The 21,526-nt window shown below is 38.6% G+C and overlaps 1 protein-coding gene and 1 non-coding gene across 2 annotated transcripts; one reads left to right on the top strand and one right to left on the bottom strand.

Annotated features, from left to right (window-relative positions):
* The first annotated feature begins 5,648 nt into the window (after positions 1–5,648).
* On the top strand, positions 5,649–14,737 carry LOC146945076 (uncharacterized). The gene has a single exon (XM_085743450.1). The coding sequence runs from the start codon at positions 7,535–7,537 to the stop codon at positions 12,962–12,964; it is 5,430 nt and encodes a 1,809-aa protein (XP_085599576.1). The 5' UTR covers positions 5,649–7,534; the 3' UTR covers positions 12,965–14,737.
* Positions 8,039–8,145, bottom strand: LOC146945077 (small nucleolar RNA R71). The gene has a single exon (XR_015029464.1). It is a non-coding gene; the product is annotated as a small nucleolar RNA R71 (small nucleolar RNA).
* Positions 14,738–21,526: the final 6,789 nt, after the last annotated feature.

Raw genomic sequence — 21,526 nt, 5'->3', positions numbered from 1 at the left:
TGTGAATGAGATTATGTCAAAGCAATGCATAGAAGTAGAAGGACATCAAAAAGGATTGGAATGTATTGCAACAAAACCAATATATGGCAAAGTGAAACCAAAGAAGATAAACTCTCTTGTTATTAATAATTGCAACTTATATGTCTAGATGTATAGCATTTTCTGTAAACTTGAAATATTGTCATTTTCTTAACTAAAGTCAAAGCTTGCCATGCAGCTTTTATGTATAGGGTGACGATAAAGGTGCATAGAGCAGTGCACCTATCTATGTTCAAGATGTAGCTTTTATGTATAATTGCAACTTCTATGCCTAGATGTAGCCTTATGTATAGGATGGCAACGAAATCATTGTTTTCTTATCTAGACTAACAAAATCTTTCTATTGTTGCTTAAAAATGCATAGTAAGATTTGGTAGTAATTAGATTTGCATAATGATTTTGATGTAGAAGAAAGCATGCAATATTGAACCAATTGAACCAATGAATAAAGGTAGCCTTATAGAAGAAACTATGATACAAATGGCATGGTTTGATTGCCGGATATTATCAATGGGTAGAAATGTCACATTGTCTTGCATTTTGGCACCCATACGGAGGCATTTAGTAAAAAAAACCATGCTCAAATCTAAGATTTTCTTGCAACAATTCTTTGCATTTGTATTATTAAGATAAGATAACACATCAATATATTTTGAGCTGTATACTTGTAAAAGTTGTAGTGCCTCAATTATGTCCCACCGACTGAAAAATTTCATAAATGAGTGACACTAGTATTTTTAACTTTATTACACTAGCCATCATTTCATTTCCTTAAAGAATAAAAGAGATGAAATTCTTGACAAAAAAAAAATGAAATTCGTTCATTTAGCTCATTAGTTGGCTCATCACTTTGATAAAATTAATCAATTTTATTTGTGGTAGCCTCATGGTTTTTGCAAGTATTAATTGACCCCGCATAAGTTGCATTCTTTCACTCACATTATTTGTTTGTACTCTTCCGTTCAAAAATAAATGACTTTGTTTGACTATGTATATTATTCATATAAAATGTTTTGACAATATTTCTTTATTATTGTATAAAGACGAATTGTATCATATAAGATATTGTTGGATTTATATTTGAAGAGTATTTTCAAAATATTAAAACATGTGTTGCTTTTTCCTTATACCATTTTGAGCTATAAAATTAAAACAATGTGCAATATTAGTCACAAAAAGCAAAACTAAAAAACCCTTTCTATAAGGTTATTTTGTTTCCACATTTATATAAAGATTTCCTGCAAAAGCCAACAGAAGAGAAAGAGGGAGAAACACATGTTTTTACATTTTGAACATCCTTCCATATTTTCTTTCTCGTTGCTTATCCTTATACCATTTTGAGCTCTAAACATTACATAAGCTCTGTTATGAATTGTAACCACCTCCACCCTTGCAATTTTGTCATCTTATAACAATGAATTTATTTAACCTACTTTTTTAGTATAAATAGGAGTAGGAAACTGAAAGATAGGAAACCTAAGCATTCACAATGGTAGTGCCTTAACAAAGACTCTTTAAATGGACCCCACGTGACACATCACTTATTTATAATTTTTTAATAAAAGTACCTATAAGGACTTAATGACTTCAATAGCAATACACTAATAAGGACTCCAATGAAAAGTACTTAAATATGTTCCACTATCTTTACATCATTAAACAAAAATAATTTACATATTACTCCTTTTTACAAGTGGGACCAAGTAGTACACATTTTATTACTCCTTTATGCAAGTGGGACCAAGTAGTACACATTTTATTATTTTTTGAACGTGGGACCCGTTAGTTACCCATGAGAGAAAGGGTCCTTATATAGTTGCCCGTTCCTTAACGGGGACTCATTTTTTCTTCCTCCAATGGAGGGTCCTTAACGGGGAGTGGTCCTTGTTAAGTAATGACCCCCCATTGGAGATGCTCTAATGAAGAGGAAGAAAATAAAGAAAAATAAGTAGAGTAAAAATGTAGACTTAAAGCCAACAGTTAGGCCATAAAATACGGTGGAGGCTAACATGAGGGAGCCAATAGGTCCCTCATCTAGTGAGGGAGCAAAGATGCTTTTTTTTAACCTTAGGATTAAATAAATGGATTGGATCTTCTCCACATCAGCAAGAACACTTGCATCTCTCCACACTCAATCAAAACAAACCTCACTTAAATAAATGATTTTCTCTCCCCTCTATCACTTGCATATCTTCTCTTCTATTTCTCTCTCTCTCTTAAGTTTCTTCCCCATTTTACAACCCAGAAATCATATGCATACACAGACTCTACAAATACAATACCAACCAACCAACCCTTTTGAGGAAGCAAAGCCTTCAATTGGCATGAACAAAGCGTTTTTAAAGTTACAGGATCTATATATTAAAGGCTTTTATATCCTCGTAATGATGTTAGATGTTAGATATATAAAAGTGAGAAATCTCTAATCAATATGTCAAGCCTGCATTAAACTGTGAACATACATACATTCCTTTGGTTGCTGTATCACATCTAAGCGAATAATTATGTATGAAAATGACTGGTTAAGTACAACAATTACCAAAGCTCATAGGCTGACATTTTTGCACGCTCCACGTACAATCCGAGGTTGCTGCAAACATGTTATTTTTAAAGAACCCTAAAAAATAAAACATGCGATTAGCTTGTGGATTTGAAAAATAAGCTTGTGCTTTCTTCATGCCATTCAATTCCGATCAAAACTGTGTAAAAATCGTTGAATTTCATTGTGTACCGAGGGAGATCTGACCGGGTCTATTCGCGGGTCAAAAAACCCGTTTGAGTGTCTACGGGCGAAGAAGATGACATTAAAAAAAACAAAAAAAAACAAAATTTTGCCTTGGCAGGAATCGAACAGACGACCTACGACACATGAATCCTTAAACTAAAACACAACCAACTGTACTGCGATTACAATTGTTAATTTGATAGATTTTTAGTTTATTTATTTACTATTACCAGTTTTGAATTGTGAGCAAAAATCAATGATTTAACTCATTTTATTTTAGGTTTCTATATAAAGAAAATCTTATATAAATACAAGTCTAAATAAAATTTATATGAACACACATACATCAATGATAAAATTTAAAAATGAGACGATATTAAGTGATGTGACTAAATTATTATTTTTTTAAAAATTTTATCATCGTTGTGTGTGTCCGGATTTGATTATATAAAGCAAATCTTACATGAATTGGGAGGAATATGAAATATTTTAGCATAAGAGGGAAAGTGAAATTGAGTAATATGATTCGGCCAATAAAATAATTAAAGTGAAATTAACTTTTTTTAGTTAATATTCAATTCATTACATTTATTCAAAAAATAAATTATACCCATATTTATTTATTTTTAAAAAAAAAATCACACCCTTTTATTAGTAAATATTCTCGATTTACATAATAAATAATAGTACGTCAAACGTATTTGCATTTATGTTTCACGTAAACAAATTTTCTACAATAATTGGAGCTAGTTGACTAAACTTCTAAAGGGGTAGTTTGTCCGGTAGACACGTGTCTGAGATTCCAATCTGAGAAATTCCAGTTTCTGCTTCCTTCTAACTCTGTGAGGGCCACATCCAACGGTGGGATCGACCAAACATGCTTCGGTTCCAATGTTAGACATGTTCCAGTCACCGGGGAGTTGTCCTTCCTAGTTGACTAGGCTTCTGAAGGGATAGTTTGTCCGGTAGACACGTGTCCGGGATTACGATCTGAGAAATTCCAGTTTCTGCTTCTTTCTAACTGTGTGGGGGCCACATCCAACGGTGGGATCAACCAAACATGTTTCGGTTCCAATGTTAGACACGTTTCAGTCACCGGGGAGTTGTCTTTCCTAGTTAACTAGGCTTCTGCAAGGATAGTTTGTCCGGTAGACACGTGTCCGGGATTCCGATCTGAGAAATTCCAGTTTCTTCTTCCTTCTAACTATGTGAGGGCCACTTTCAACGGTGGGATCGACAAAACATGCTTCGGTTCCAATGTTAGACTCGTTTCAGTCACCAGGGAGTTGTCCTTCCTAGTTGACTAAGCTTCTGAAGGGATAGTTTGTCCGGTAGACACGTGTCCGGGATTCCGATCTTAGAAATTCCAGTTTCTGCTTCCTTCTAACTCTGTGAGGGCCTTATCTAACGGTGGGATCGACGAAACATGCTTCGGTTCCAATGTTAGACACTTTTCAGTCACCGGGGAGTTGTCCTTCCTAGTTGACTAGGCTTCTAAAGGGATAGTTTGTCCGGTAGACACGTGTCCGAGATTTCGATCTGAGAAATTCCAGTTTCTTCTTCCTTCTAACTCTGTGAGGGCCATATCCAACGGTGGGATCGACCAAACATGTTTCGGTTCCAATGTTAGACACATTTCAGTCACCGGGGAGTTGTCCTTCCTAGTTGACTAGGCTTCTGAAGGGATAGTTTGTCCGGTAGACACGGGTCCGGGATTCCGATCTTAGAAATTCCTGTTTCTGCTTCCTTCTAACTCTGTGAGGGCCTTATCTAACGGTGGGATCGACTAAACATGCTTCGGTTCCAATGTTAGACACGTTTCAGTCACCGGGGAGTTGTCCTTCCTAGTTGACTAGGCTTCTGAAGGGATAGTTTGTCCGGTAGACACGTGTCCGAGATTTCGATCTGAGAAATTCCAGTTTCTTCTTCCTTCTAACTCTGTGAGGGCCATATCCAACGGTGGGATCGACCAAACATGTTTCGGTTCCAATGTTAGACACGTTTCAGTCACCGGGGAGTTGTCCTTCCTAGTTGACTAGGATTCTGAAGGGATAGTTTGTCCGGTAGACACGTGTCCGGGATTCCGATCTGAGAAATTCCAGTTTCTGCTTCCTTCTAACTCTGTGAGGGCCACATTCAACGGTGGGATCGACGAAACATGCTTCGGTTCCAATGTTAGACTCGTTTGAGTCACCGGGGAGTTGTCTTTCCTAGTTGACTAGGCTTCTGAAGGGATAGTTTGTCCGGTAGACACGTGTCCGGGATTCCGATCTTAGAAATTCCAGTTTCTGCTTCCTTCTAACTCTGTGAGGGCCTTATCTAACGGTGGGATCGACCAAACATGTTTCGGTTCCAATGTTAGACACGTTTCAGTCACCGGGGAGTTGTCCTTCCTAGTTGACTAGGCTTCTGAAGGGATAGTTTGTCCGGTAGACACGTGTTCGGGATTCCGATCTGAGAAATTCCATTTTCTGCTTCCTTCTAACTCTGTGAGGGCCATATCCAACGGTGGGATCGACCAAACATGCTTCGGTTTCAATGTTAGACACGTTTCAGTCATCGGGGAGTTGTCCTTCCTAGTTGACTAGGCTTCTGAAGGGATAGTTTGTCCGGTAGACACGTGTCCGGAATTCCGATCTGAGAAATTCCAGTTGCTGCTTCCTTCTAACTCTATGAGGGCCATATTCAACGGTGGGATCGACCAAACTTGCTTTGGTTCCAATGTTAGACAGGTTTCAGTCACCGGGGAGTTGTCCTTCCTTGTTGACTAGGCTTCTGAGGGGATAGTTTGTCCGGTAGACACGTGTCCGGATTCCGATCTAAGAAATTCCAGTTTCTGCTTCCTTCTAACTTTGTGAGGGCCTTATCTAATGGTGGGATTGATAACATGTAAAATGCACTATTATTTTGACTCGACTCACACATGTTTTGATCTTGATTTCTTTAGATTTTTGCATTGTTATGTTGGTATTGTGTGTCTATTTCAGGTATATGTTGATTAAAGGTCATGCGCGTCGTTATTAGGAAAAATGGTGGTGGAAAAAGAAAAAAAAAGGTTAAAAGGCCAACAAGTCAGATGGAAAGGAAAGTCCAACACATGAGTCAAGTTGAATATGTCTTCACGTTTCAGAAGCACTTTGCCCACTTCCTCCATATTCTCCACTACCTTAGACATGATCTGAAGCACTCTCTGTTGAATTTTTTTCCTATATATAGACCTTGGAGAATCAGTTGTAGACACCAAGCTTTTTACAGAGAAATTCAGCAATTTAGAAATAGTTTATTTTAAGTGCAGTTTACGGTTTCAGTTTTCTTTTTTTATGCCAAGGCTGTTGATACTCATACAATCGTATTGCTACAGTCTCATATATATTTCAATTGCTACTTCCATTTCAATTGAATTTCCTTGGTGTTGTTGTGTTTCGATTTATCATTGTCCCTTTTATTTTTTTATTATTATTATCCCTCATCTAAATTCCATTTAGTTTCTAGCTGCTATTACGTACCCTTTTCTCTTCTTTTCATATCAATCGAATTGCTTCAGCTGGCCATTTTCAATTTACTTTCACTGTTGCGTGACTGTCCATGGGAAAGAATTAGCACCAGGGTCTATAAATTGTGGTACTCATTTGTATTGAATTATACTTGGTGTATGCGTTAATTGTCAGTTGTTGTGTGGCTGTTCGTTTCAATTGTATTGGCATGGTTTCCAATTGCAGCAGTGGAATTATACTCAATTAAAGTTGCCATCTAATTCAGGTTCTGCTCCTATTCACGTTTATTTTCTTATATTGTTCACTGTTTAGAAAATGTTTAGTAGCATGAAGAAAAGTATGCTTGTTATAATTACCATGTTTGAGTAGATTTTTATAGAGTCCGGAATGTGATGAATGTCGTACCAATGATGCTCTGTTAATTTGTATGATTAGTAATAGTAACAGGAATTATTTTTAAGCCTGAAAATTCTGATTTTTAACGATGAATGTTTACAGTGAAAGCTGGAATAACGTGATACTGGTTTCATATCGAAAGAGTGAAACTTGTATCCGACCATAGAATTTTTAGGAATTGATTTTGAAATACAGTGAAAGCGTTTTCTTTAATTCATTTAGAAATTTCTAATTTTCAAAAAGGCTATTTTAAACTTGTGGTTGTACACGCGAAAGCTGGCGCTTGTGAGTTTAAAATACGGTACCGGGCGTGCGAAAGCCGACGGTTCCTTTAAGTTAAAATTTCTACTAAAAATAACTTTTCGCGCGTAAATTGATTAGTTTTCAAACGGAGTTTTGAAGTTGTAAGGCGTACACGCGAAAGCTGTCGAATAGATTACAAAGTCGAAATTCGGTGTCGTACATGTGAAAGCTGACGACCCCTTTAATTTAATTCTTTTTACGCGCGAAAATATTGTCCTGTTACAATAGTAAAATACAATTTAGCAAGCATCAACGGTCGACACGAATTATATTCCTGGCTCTCGTCATTAAAATTAATTAAAACAAGTTATTTTCCCAATTTCGCAACCAAATTAATTAGCAACGCCTTAGATAAACAACGTGACAATAGATAACGGTACTTGACATTGGTCTCTGTGGGATTCGACATCTTTTATACTAAAACCGATATTTCCGTGCACTTGCGGACCTATCAAGTTTTTGGCGCCGTTGCCGGGGATCAATTTAGGCAATATCATAACTCCGTTGTCACACCGTATAGACTAAGGCATTTTATTTTATTTTATTTTATTTAAAAAAAAAATCAAAAAAATTTTGCATGCGAAGAACCAAAAGTGCCGATAATCTTATAAGACCCATAGACGAAATCGAGCGCTACTTCCGAGTAAGACGCCGTTTACAACTTGAAACACCTTTAGAGTCTGAAACTCAAACAGAAATGGGTGATGCTAACGATAATCGGCCACTTAAGGAATTCGCTGTGCCCTCTGATGAGGAGCCTCATACTAGCATTGTTCGTCCCGCGATTGCGGCGAACAATTTCGAACTCAAACCTTCTCTGCTGCAAATAGTGCAGCAGAACCAATTCTCCGGAAACCCGACGGAGGATCCGAACTTGCACCTTTCTGTCTTCGTGCAGTTCGCAGATACGCTAAAAGCGAATGGCGTCGACCCTGAAGCCATTCGTTTGCGCCTATTCCCATTCTCCCTATGGGACCGAGCCAGAGCGTGGCTACAATCCCTACCGTCCAATTCCATTACAACATGGAATGAGCTTAAGAAGGCGTTCCTAGCTAGATACTTTCCGCCGAGCAAAACGGCACAACTCAGGAATCAAATCACCTGCTTTAGGCAGACAGACGGTGAGTCGCTTTTCGAAGCATGGGAGAGATACAAGGAATTAATGAGAGCTTGCCCCCACCATGGACTAGAGAAGTGGCTCATAATTCATACCTTCTACAATGGTCTGTTGTATAACACAAGAATGACCCTTGATGCTGCTGCGGGAGGTGCTCTCATGAACAAATCGTTTAATGACGCCTATGCTCTTATCGAAGACATGGCGCAAAACCATTACCAGTGGGGGAGCGAACGCGCTCAAGTGGAGAAAACACAACCCAAAGCAGGAATGTACGAAGTTAGCAACCTTGACCACATGAATGCTAGAGTGGATGCGTTGTACCATAAGCTTGACAACTTGTCCCTCGCTCCACCAGCTACTGCTGCTGCTGTGACTCCAAATTGCGAAATTTGTGGAGTCCTTGGACACATCGCTGCCGAATGTCAATTGCTAGCTGGAACCGATCAGGCAAACTATGCGCAAGGTAACCTGTACTCTAACACGTACAACCCTGGATTGAGAAACCACCCTAATAACAATCCTACCTTTGCGCCCAGTCCTGCACCTGCAAATCCCCCTGGTTTTCAAGGCCAAAGAGGAGCCCCTGTTGCTCCTGCTGTTCCTAAAAAGTCAAACCTAGAACTTATGATGGAAAACTTCATCTTGGCTCAAACTCAGCAAAACAAAGAGTTCATGAATCAAAACATTCATACAAATGAATTGATTAAGCAGTTGGCAAACAAAGTTGATGCTATGGCCACCCATAACAAAATGCTAGAAAGGCAGATTTCCCAAGTGGCCCAACAGCAGGCAGCTACTGCTGCCCCAGCCAGAACATTCCCAGGCCAACCGCAACCGAACCCCAAGGGACACGCTAACGCTATAACGCTTCGAAGCGGAACAGAGTTAGAAGATCCCGTTGCTGTGAGAGTTAGAGACCGAGACGTAGGAAAATGTATTGACTCTGACAAAATCACTGAGAGTGAACCCGTTGACCATGGGCAAACATCCAAGCCTAAGGAGGTAGTGGAAAATGAAAAGGAAAAACCTTATGTACCCCCTCCTCCATACAAACCTCCAATCCCTTACCCTCAAAGACTCGCAAAGTCTAAAACGGAAGGTCAGTTTAAGAAGTTCGTAGAGCTTCTAAAGACGCTTCATCTGAGTATTCCTTTCTCGGAGGCGATAACTCAAATGCCTTCGTATGCTAAATTCCTAAAGGAGATACTGACCAACAAGAGGAAGATCGATGACGATGGTACCGTAGCACTTACTGAGGAATGCAGCGCCATCATTCAAAATAAGATGCCGCCAAAGCTAAAAGATCCAGGGAGTTTTTCAATTCCTTGTGTCATCGGTAACCATATCATCGATAAAGCTCTGTGTGATTTAGGTGCTAGCGTGAGTCTGATACCCTTGTCTATCTGTAAGAGGCTAAATCTAGGAGAGTTGAAACCAACCAAAATGTCCTTACAATTAGCTGACCGTTCCATAAAATACCCAGTCGGAATACTGGAAGACGTTCCTTTAAGAATTGGTCAGTTATACATTCCCACTGATTTTGTTGTCATGGACATAAGTGAAGACTCTCACACCCCAATCCTCCTAGGAAGACCCTTTCTAGCCACTGCCGGTGCTATTATTGATGTAAAGAGAGGAAAGCTTACCTTTGAGGTTGGCGAAGAAAAGATTGAGTTCATACTGTCTAAATTCATGAAAGGCCCTGCCATAAATGACACATGTTGCTTTGTTGACATAATTGATGAATGCATCAAGGAACTGTCGTCAGAAGCTCCATCAAATGAGATGATGGTTGCGACTTCAACAAAGGAAGTAAAGGAAGATGAGGATGAGATTTCTCAACTGCTAGAATGCCTCGACCTTACTCCTAACTCGATGCCTGAACCAGAGCAACCAAAGATAGAGCTCAAAGAACTTCCCCAAAGCCTTAGATATGAGTTTTTAGACAGTGAATTGAATCACCCAGTCATAGTTAATGCCAACCTAGGAAAAGAGGAAACAAAGAAACTCCTTGATGTGTTAAGAAGATATCCCAAAGCAATAGGTTACACAATTAATGATCTCACGGGAATCAGTCCCTCTGTATGTATGCACAAGATTATGCTGGAAGAGGATTCTAAAACCTCTAGAGAGCATCAGAGGAGACTGAACCCTAACATGAGCGAAGTGGTAAAGAAAGAAGTAATGAAGCTTCTTGATGCTGGGATTATCTATCCTATATCTGATAGTAAGTGGGTTAGTCCGGTGCACGTGGTACCGAAGAAAGGTGGCATGACTGTGGTGCAAAACGAGAAAGGAGACTCGGTCGCCAAGCGCACAGTAACGGGATGGAGGATGTGCATTGATTATAGAAAGCTAAACAAAGCAACCAGGAAGGATCATTTTCCTCTCCCGTTCATAGACCAGATGCTTGAGCGTTTAGCTAGGCACTCGTATTTTTGCTACCTGGACGGTTATTCGGGATTCTTTCAAATCCCAATTCACCCGGATGACCAAGAGAAAACTACTTTCACATGCCCATATGGCACATTTGCCTACCGGAGAATGCCATTCGGACTGTGTAACGCACCTGCAACTTTCCAGAGATGCATGATGGCCATCTTTGCCGACTTCCTAGAAGACATTATGGAAGTTTTCATGGATGACTTTTCTGTGTGCGGTTCAAGTTTTGAAAACTGTCTAGCCAACTTGGAGAAAGTATTGGAGAGGTGTGTAAAGATCAACCTCGTGTTAAACTGGGAAAAGTGCCACTTTATGGTAAATGAAGGCATAGTCCTTGGCCATGTGGTGTCCAATAGAGGAATCGAGGTTGACAAAGCAAAAATCGATGTTATTGAGAATTTGCAACCTCCCACAACTGTAAGAGAGGTCCGGAGTTTTCTGGGACACGCTGGTTTCTACCGGCGGTTTATCAAAGACTTCTCAAAAATCACCAAGCCATTGACTGACCTTCTGATGAAAGACACTGAGTTCATCTTCGATGAACAATGCCTTGAGTCTTTCCGACTGCTGAAACGTGCATTGATCTCTGCCCCTATAATGCAACCTCCGGATTGGAACCAACCATTTGAGATCATGTGCGACGCTAGTGATTATGCAGTAGGTGCTGTTTTAGGACAGCGCAAAGATAAGAAATTACATGCAATTTATTACGCTAGTAGGACACTTGACGAAGCTCAGATTAATTATGCCACGACTGAAAAGGAGCTTCTAGCCATTGTCTTTGCAATTGATAAATTTCGTTCCTACCTAGTGGGATCGAAGATTATCATTTACACAGACCATGCAGCTATCAGGTACCTACTAAGCAAGAAAGATGCAAAGCCGAGACTTATTCGGTGGATACTACTGCTTCAAGAGTTTGACATGGAGATCCGAGATAAAAAGGGAACAGAGAATGTAGTAGCGGATCACTTGTCAAGAATCAATGATGGTAAAGTGGAAGAATTGCCCATAAACGACCATTTCCCTTACGATAGGTTAGTGGCATTTGTTAGAGCCGAGGCACCTAGATATGGTCATCTTGTAGATTTCCTAGAGGAAGGAAGCTCTGGCATTAAAAAGGATCCAAAGGAGGCGTTAGCTTTGGGTAAAACTACAGTTCCATGGTACGCTGATATTATCAACTACCTAGCTGCTGGAGCTATGCCTCCTGATCTGACCTATCAGCAAAAGAAAAAGTTTTTCCATGACCTTAAGCAATACTACTGGGATGATCCCCTCTTATTCAAGAGAGGCGTTGATGGAATTTTCCGACGATGTATCCCAGAAGATGAGATAGAAAGTGTCATTACCCACTGCCACTCCTCGCCATGTGGAGGACATATGAGTAAGTCTAAAACTGTTGCAAAGATCCTTCAAGCTGGCCGTTTCTGGCCCACCATGTTCCGAGATGTTCATATTTTCACTATGGAATGTGACCGGTGCCAGCGCACTGGAAACATCTCCGGGAGACATGAAATGCCCCAAAAATACATCTTGGAAGTGGAAGTCTTTGATGTCTGGGGAATTGATTTTATGGGTCCTTTTCCGTCATCGATGGGAAATAAATACATACTTGTTGCTGTGGACTACGTTTCAAAATGGATCGAGGCCATCGCCTCTCCCACTAATGATGCAAAAGTAGTAGTTAAGATGTTCAAAAACATCATATTCCCAAGATTCGGTGTCCCTAGGCTTGTCATCAGTGATGGTGGATCTCATTTTATATCAAAAATATTTGAGAACCTCATGACAAAGTACGGAGTGCGGCACAGAGCAGTTACCCCTTACCATCCACAAACGAACGGAATGGCAGAAATCTCTAACAGAGAAATTAAACAAATCCTAGAGAAAACTGTCTCCGTCTCAAGGAAAGACTGGTCTTCAAAGTTAAATGATGCGCTCTGGGCCTATAGGACGGCATACAAAACGCCTATTGGAACCACCCCTTTCAAGCTGGTTTATGGCAAATCGTGCCACCTCCCGGTAGAGCTGGAGCATAAAGCTTATTGGGCCATCAAAGCCCTGAACATGAACCATAGTGATGCCGGAGGAAAAAGGATGTTAGACCTGCATGAATTAGAGGAGTTGAGGTTAGATGCGTATGAGAATGCCTTGATCTATAAAGAAAGGACTAAAAAATGGCATGATAGGCGCATCACCAGAAGGGAGTTCAATGAGGGCGAGTTAGTACTGCTATTTAACTCTAGGTTGAAACTCTTCCCTGGAAAACTTCGCTCTAGATGGAGTGGACCATTTGAAGTGACTAGAGTTAACCAATCCGGTGCAATTGAAGTCTGGAGTGAATCCACCGGAAAGTTTTTAGTAAATGGCCAGAGGCTGAAGCACTACCATCCAGCAGAGAAAGTAGGACATGTCGCTACTCTAGTGATGTGTCCCCCTTAATGGCCAAGCACTGAAAAGTCGAGCTACTGACATTAAACGAAGCGCTGCGTGGGAGGCAACCCACAAGTTTAAGTTTAGTTTAGTTTAGTCAATTAAGTGAATAAAAAGATGCAATCGAAGATGATCAACACCATAATCCACCCCCTCCCCCATATTTTCATGCTAACTTTTCCGCAGGTACAAACCACTTCATGATCAGGCGTATATACACGCCCCTGTTGATTCTATCGATGATTGATCTTGCTTGGTAATATCTTTCCTTTTCGCATATTTTTGTTAATTTACATTGAGGTCAATGTAGGATTTAAGTGTGGGGGAGGAATTTCCCACCTTAATAGTTTAGGATTTTCATTTTCATTAATAAAGTAGAGTTATCGAGTCAATGCATGTGCTGTCGAGTCATTTATGTGTGTGATTTTGCTTTGTTATTGAGTTCTCCTGTTTCTTGAACCAAATAATTTTTTTTAAAGATTTAGGATATGTAGCTTACTGAGAAAGTATATAAGTTTCAAAGGTAAAAAGGTTAAAGTTTAAGGATACTGGGAAAATTTCAACATAATCGGTATTATTCCAACACCTAAAGTCTCCCAAATATGGATCCTAATTTAAATAACCGTTGTGCCATAGTCTCAAAAAAATTTATTTCTTAGTAATCCACAAGTAGTTTATTTATCCAGTCGGATGCCATCTATAGTCACACATTAAGTAGGTTAGTCGATGAATATAAGCGCGAACTTAATAAAGGGACCAATAATGGTTAACCTTGAATAAAGGGCAACCCGGTTAACCTTGAATATCTATTCAAAAATGCATCTATGCGCAAAATGTGCAAATTCAAAGAAAGATGTGTTAAAACGACGCTAACCGGTTAGCCTACCATGTGTGTGACAATGTTATAGATAATTAAGGATCTTAATGTGACTGTCTCGAATGAAAGAGGATGAACGAAATGGGGGGTTAAGAGACTAAGATACAACGGCATGATTTAAATTAGTATGCTAGGAGGGAGACTTTTGTCCGCAAATTGCTGTTCGTGTTGTTACAATACCCTTGATGTTGATTCTAGTACCAAGACGATTAGCCTTTGATCTTTTTGAATTTGGAACCACGTATATTTATTTGTGATGCTATTTCCCTAAGTTTATGTGTGTGAGTTGCTGCATTCTAATGTTTTTATATGCAAGCTAAGTTGCTTGAGGACAAGCAACGGTTCAAGTGTAGGGGAGTTTGATAACATGTAAAATGCACTATTATTTTGACTCGACTCACACATGTTTTGATCTTGATTTCTTTAGATTTTTGCATTGTTATGTTGGTATTGTGTGTCTATTTCAGGTATATGTTGATTAAAGGTCATGCGCGTCGTTATTAGGAAAAATGGTGGTGGAAAAAGAAAAAAAAGGTTAAAAGGCCAACAAGTCAGATGGAAAGGAAAGTCCAACACATGAGTCAAGTTGAATATGTCTTCACGTTTCAGAAGCACTTTGCCCACTTCCTCCATATTCTCCACTACCTTAGACATGATCTGAAGCACTCTCTGTTGAATTTTTTTCCTATATATAGACCTTGGAGAATCAGTTGTAGACACCAAGCTTTTTACAGAGAAATTCAGCAATTTAGAAATAGTTTATTTTAAGTGCAGTTTACGGTTTCAGTTTTCTTTTTTTATTCCAAGGCTGTTGATACTCATACAATCGTATTGCTACAGTCTCATATATATTTCAATTGCTACTTCCATTTCAATTGAATTTCCTTGGTGTTGTTGTGTTTCGATTTATCATTGTCCCTTTTATTTTTTTATTATTATTATCCCTCATCTAAATTCCATTTAGTTTCTAGCTGCTATTACGTACCCTTTTCTCTTCTTTTCATATCAATCGAATTGCTTCAGCTGGCCATTTTCAATTTACTTTCACTGTTGCGTGACTGTCCATGGGAAAGAATTAGCACCAGGGTCTATAAATTGTGGTACTCATTTGTATTGAATTATACTTGGTGTATGCGTTAATTGTCAGTTGCTGTGTGGCTGTTCGTTTCAATTGTATTGGCATGGTTTCCAATTGCAGCAGTGGAATTATACTCAATTAAAGTTGCCATCTAATTCAGGTTCTGCTCCTATTCACGTTTATTTTCTTATATTGTTCACTGTTTAGAAAATGTTTAGTAGCATGAAGAAAAGTATGCTTGTTATAATTACCATGTTTGAGTAGATTTTTATAGAGTCCGGAATGTGATGAATGTCGTACCAATGATGCTCTGTTAATTTGTATGATTAGTAATAGTAACAGGAATTATTTTTAAGCCTGAAAATTCTGATTTTTAACGATGAATGTTTACAGTGAAAGCTGGAATAACGTGATACTGGTTTCATATCGAAAGAGTGAAACTTGTATCCGACCATAGAATTTTTAGGAATTGATTTTGAAATACAGTGAAAGCGTTTTCTTTAATTCATTTAGAAATTTCTAATTTTCAAAAAGGCTATTTTAAACTTGTGGTCGTACACGCGAAAGCTGGCGCTTGTGAGTTTAAAATACGGTACCGGGCGTGCGAAAGCCGACGGTTCCTTTAAGTTAAAATTTCTACTAAAAATAACTTTTCGCGCGTAAATTGATTAGTTTTCAAACGGAGTTTTGAAGTTGTAAGGCGTACACGCGAAAGCTGTCGAATAGATTACAAAGTCGAAATTCGGTGTCGTACATGTGAAAGCTGACGACCCCTTTAATTTAATTCTTTTTACGCGCGAAAATATTGTCCTGTTACAATAGTAAAATACAATTTAGCAAGCATCAACGGTCGACACGAATTATATTCCTGGCTCTCGTCATTAAAATTAATTAAAACAAGTTATTTTCCCAATTTCGCAACCAAATTAATTAGCAACGCCTTAGATAAACAACGTGACAATAGATAACGGTACTTGACATTGGTCTCTGTGGGATTCGACATCTTTTATACTAAAACCGATATTTCCGTGCACTTGTGGACCTATCAGGGATCGACCAAACATGTTTCGGTTCCAATGTTAGACATGTTTCAGTCACCGGGGAGATGTCCTTCCTAGTTGACTAGGCTTCTGAAGGGATAGTTTGTCCGGTAGACACGTGTCCGGGATTCCGATCTGAGAAATTCCAGTTGCTGCTTCCTTCTAACTCTGTGAGGGCCATATTCAACGGTGGGATCGACCAAACATGCTTCGGTTCCAATGTTAGACATCTTTCAGTCACCGGGGAGTTGTCCTTCCTTGTTGACTAGGCTTCTGAAGGGATAGTTTGTCCGGAAGACACATGTCCGGGATTCCGATCTGAGAAATTCCAGTTTCTTCTTCCTTCTAACTCTGTGAGGGCCATATCCAACGGTGGGATCGACCAAACATGCTTCGGTTTCAATGTTAGACACGTTTCAGTCATCGGGGAGTTGTCCTTCCTAGTTGACTAGGCTTCTGAAGGGATAGTTTGTCCGGTAGACACGTGTCCGAGATTCTGATCTGAGAAATTCCAGTTTCTGCTTCCTTCTAACTCTGTGAGGGTCATATCCAACGGTTGGATCGACCAAACATGTTTCGGTTTCAATGTTAGACACGTTTCAGTCATCGGGGAGTTGTCCTTCCTAGTTGACTAGGCTTCTGAAGGGATAGTTTGTCCGGTAGACACGTGTCCGGGATTCGGATCTGAGAAATTTCAGTTTCTGCTTCCTTCTAACTCTGTGAGGGCCATATTCAACGGCGGGATCGACGAAACATGCTTCGGTTCCAGTGTTAGACTCGTTTCAGTCAATGGGGAGTTGTCCTTCCTAGTTGACTAGGCTTCTGAAGGAATAGTTTGTCTGGTAGACACGTGTCCGGGATTCCGATCTTAGAAATTCCAGTTTCTGCTTCCTTCTAACTCTGTGAGGGCCTTATCTAACGGTGGGATCGACCAAACATGCTTCAGTTCCAATGTTAGACACGTTTCAGTCACCGGGGAGTTGTCCTTCCTAGTTGACTCTAGACTTCTGAAGGGATAGTTTGTCCGGTAGACACGTGTCCGGGATTCCGATCTGAGAAATTTCGGTTTCTGCTTCCTTCTAACTCTGTGAGGGTCATATCCAATGGTGGGATCGACCAAACATGCTTCGGTTTCAATGTTAGACACGTTTCAGTCATCGGGGAGTTGTCCTTCCTAGTTGACTAGGCTTCTGAAGGGATAGTTTGATCGGTAGACACGTGTCCGAGATTCTGATCTGAGAAATTCCAGTTTCTGCTTCCTTCTAACTCTGTGAGGGCCATATCCAACGGTGGGATCGACCAAACATGCTTCGGTTTCAATGTTAGACACGTTTCAGTCATCGGGGAGTTGTCCTTCCTAGTTGACTAGGCTTCTGAAGGGATAGTTTGTCCGGTAGACACGTGTCCGGGATTCTGATCTGAGAAATTTCAGTTTCTGCTTCCTTCTAACTCTGTGAGGGCCATATTCAACGGCGGGATCGACGAAACATGCTTCGGTTCCAGTGTTAGACTCGTTTCAGTCACCGGGGAGTTGTCCTTCCTAGTTGACTAGGCTTCTGAAGAGATAGTATGTCCGGTAGACACGTGTCCGGGATTCTGATCTGAGAAATTCCAGTTTCTGCTTCCTTCTAACTTTGTGAGGGCCTTATCTAACGGTGGGATCGACCAAACATGTTTCGGTTCCAATGTTAGACACATTTCAGTCACCGAGGAGTTGTCCTTCCTAGTTGACTAGGCTTCTGAAGGGATAGTTTGTCCGGTAGACACGTGTCCGGGATTCCGATCTGAGAAATTCCAGTTGCTGCTTCCTTCTAACTCTGTGAGGGCCATATTCAACGGTGGGATCGACCAAACATGCTTCGGTTCCAATGTTAGACACGTTTCAGTCACCGGGGAGTTGTCCTTCCTTGTTGACTAGGCTTCTGAAGGGATAGTTTGTCCGGAAGACACATGTCCGGGATTCCGATCTGAGAAATTCCAGTTTCTTCTTTCTTCTAACTCTGTGAGGGCCTTATCTAACGGTGGGATCGACCAAACATGCTTCGGTTCCAATGTTAGAAACGTTTCAGTCAACGGGGAGTTGTCCTTCCTAGTTGACTAGGCTTCTGAAGGGATAGTTTGTCCGGTAGACACCTGTCCGGGATTTCGATCTGAGAAATTCCAGTTGCTGCTTCCTTCTAAATCTGTGAGGGTCTTATTCAACGGTGGGATCGACCAAACATGCTTCGGTTCCAATGTTAGACACGTTTCAGTCACCGGGGAGTTGTCCTTCCTTGTTGACTAGGCTTCTGATGGGATAGTTTGTCCGGTAGACACGTGTCCGGGATTCCGATCTTAGAAATTCCTGTTTCTGCTTCCTTCTAACTCTGTGAGGGCCATATCCAACGGTGGGATCGACCAAACATGCTTCGGTTTCAATGTTAGACACGTTTCAGTCACTGGGGAGTTGTCCTTCCAAGTTGACTAGACTTCTGAAGGGATATTTTGTAACAAAACAGTAATATAATATGAATTTTTATAGTTAAATGTTCATATTAAATTTATGTTTTATTAAAAAATTGTATTTTTTTTTGGAAAGATTTTTACGATATTTTACACATTTTTGCACAATTTTATTGAAAAATATTGAAATTAACTTAAAAATAGAGATCAAAAATTGTGATTGAAAATTTTAGTGTGAATAAAACGAAAAGTTAGTATATTTATAGGGATCAAAAACATATTTAACACTAAATTTTATGTAGCTTTGTGTGTATGTAAGACTTGCTCTACTTAGAAACCCAAAATTAAATGAATTTAATCGTTTATTATTTTCTCACAATTCAAAATAGTTAATAATAGTTAAATAGATATAAATTCCTAGGAACTTACAATTGTATGCATGGTGCCGTTGGTGAAGTGATTGAAGTGTCTAATTGTTGTGTATTGTTGTGTCCAAGGCCGCCTATTCGAATCACGCGGGGAAAGGATTTTTTTGTTCTTCTTGTTTTGGAACTCATCTTCTTCGCCCGTAGACTATAAAAACGGGTTTTTTGCCCCGCTATCCGACCCGGACGGATCTACCTTGTTACTCAATGAAACTGAACGATTTTTCATTAGTTTTTATCGGAATTGAAAGGCATGAAGAAAGCACAAGCTTATTTTGCAAATCCACAATCCAATCACATATTGTATTTTTGTTATAATCTTCTGGAAACACCGTTAATCCCTCTATCTCAACACAACAAAACTCGTTATTTGCTTTTTTCGATACCAATTCTGTTCGCAGTCGCCCTCTTATCAACAAGAACAAAAACTATTCTCAGTTCTTTGGCACCGTTCCTCTCTTCCGATCAACACTTTCAATAAAACGCAAGTATTTTTTTTTTCATGATTCTTTAATTTTTATTGAATTTATACGATTGAGAGGTTGGTTTCTTCAAACTTGTAATAATTTATACGAATTATATAATGGCAACATAAGAATTGAGAGAAGAAATGGAGTTTGAACGACGGAAACATTCAGAGGGGCGGCGAAGAAATAGACAGTGGTCAGGTTCAGCATATGGGTTGTAAAATGGGGAAGAAAAGATTAGCAAACAACAGAGGGGAGAGAAAAGTGAATGGTGTGTTTGGGTTTGAGTGTGGGGAGGTGTAGGTGCTCCCTTGCTGAGGTGGAGTAGATCCAATCCAATGTTATAATCCTAAGGTTAAAAAAAAGCATCTTTTGCTCCCTCACTAGATGAGGGACCTATTGGCTCCCTCATGTTAGACCTCGCCCATAAAATACATCATCCTCCTTGTATCATACCCACTATTTCACTCAACACAACCATTTCAGTCCAAAAAAAGTTTCCACTCCCTCATCACAATACAAAAAGATACATAAATAGAGAAAATGAGTATTTGATATAGAGGAAGTAAACCACATAGATATTATGAATGTTCTCTCTCAATCTCATCCTCTTCTTTTTGTTTTCTCTATGCAGCTTTTTTTTTTCTCCTTTATATGAGAACAGGTTTATTCTTTAAAAAAAAATGAGAACAAGTTTATTTTTAGGCTTTGTCATGTGTATCACTAAAATGACTTGATTCATTATTTTATTTTACCTTTTCTTTACATCATCGTCCCCTTCATTTTCTATGTTTTATTACCCTTTTGTTTTATTTATTTTTTGGAGGATTTTTTTTATTTGCATGCCATAAGTAATCTTTACATCATCGTCCCCTTCATTTTCTATGTTTTATTACCCTTTTGTTTTATTTATTTTTTGGAGGATTTTTTTTATTTGCATGCCATAAGTAATGTGGTGTAGTCATATTTCTCAAATATAATATAAAATATTTCCAAAAAAAAAAAAAATCATTTCAGAAGGGCTAACTAAATATGATTTTTTTTATCTTAAAAAAATGATTTTTTTTTTTATTCCTTGAGTTTTTAGATGCAAGTTGTGAGAGGTTGATCGTTCTCAAACTTGTTTTTAAAATAAATGCGACATCTTTTTAATATGAGTTGGAGGGACACAAATTTACAATTTGATAGTTCTTAAACTCGCTTTTACTACAAATATTTTAAACAATTCAATCAACATTTTTTTTCTTCAAATTAAGAATTTTTTTTACCAAACTAATACTTCTATCAAACTCATCGTAACAAAATATTTTCTTTAAAATCAACCAACACAAAAAAAAAAAAAAATCTACTCAAAAACTACGTAGCTTTGAATTCTCTATCGCACTAGCTGATACATAAGAGCAAAGGACCACTCTTGCCAAGCACAATAATACAACTTTTTCCAATTGTCTTCTCTATTTAAAAACAAAATACTTTCATTTAAAAAGTGAATTTTGTTTGCATCTAACATTAAGGGGAAAACTATTATTTTAATGTTAACAAAATCTTGCACAAATAATTAGAGGAAACATTTTTCTAACTGATGTTTTAGGGTGTTAATACCTTTTCTACGCATGATCTTCTATTGAAATTTAGTTTCAAAGAGCGCTTTTTGTTTTTAAAGTGTTTTCCAAAATTCTCCATATTTTAATTAATTTTGGTAACGACTTTTCAAGCAACCCTTAAATTTTAGGCCACGACAAAAGCAAAAGAATTAACTCTTTAAATCTTAAGTATATATCTGATTCAAACTTATGCATGAAATTAGATATTTGAAAAGAAAAAAATCCTTTAATTAAGTATGTACTATATTAGTAAGATGCAAGATCGTAAAATATGTTGCAACAAACACTAGATCCAACTTACATGGAGTTTTAATGGTTGGTGCTTCATCTTAATTGTCCAATGCTTGACTATATAAATGTGAAAATCTAATTCCAAAAATAAATATTTTTATGCAAGTAATTGAAAATATTAAGTTATGGATTTATATTGTTGCATTGAAAGAGACAATTAGTCTTAGAGAATTAGAATGAACATCAAATGTTTAGTATTCTATGAGATGTATCTCGTGCTGATGTGACTAATTTTACGTTCCGAGCGTCTTAATAAAATAGTACATATTAAGTACAGAATTGATATGATTAAATATTTTTATATGTTTCAAATGAATAATTTAATGGTATATGTTTGAATTAGATAA

Source organism: Medicago sativa, chromosome 2 (assembly GCF_051527215.1).
Source record: "Medicago sativa cultivar Bolivia chromosome 2, Bolivia_mono, whole genome shotgun sequence".
Classification (NCBI taxonomy): Eukaryota; Viridiplantae; Streptophyta; class Magnoliopsida; order Fabales; family Fabaceae; genus Medicago; species Medicago sativa.
The sequence above is the reverse complement of the archived record's forward strand: the minus strand, read 5'-3'. Positions and strand labels throughout refer to the sequence as shown.

Excerpts from the sequence above, each read along its gene's own strand:
- LOC146945076 (XM_085743450.1), top strand. The coding sequence starts at position 7,535 with ATGCGAAGAACCAAAAGTGCCGATAATCTTATAAGACCCATAGACGAA.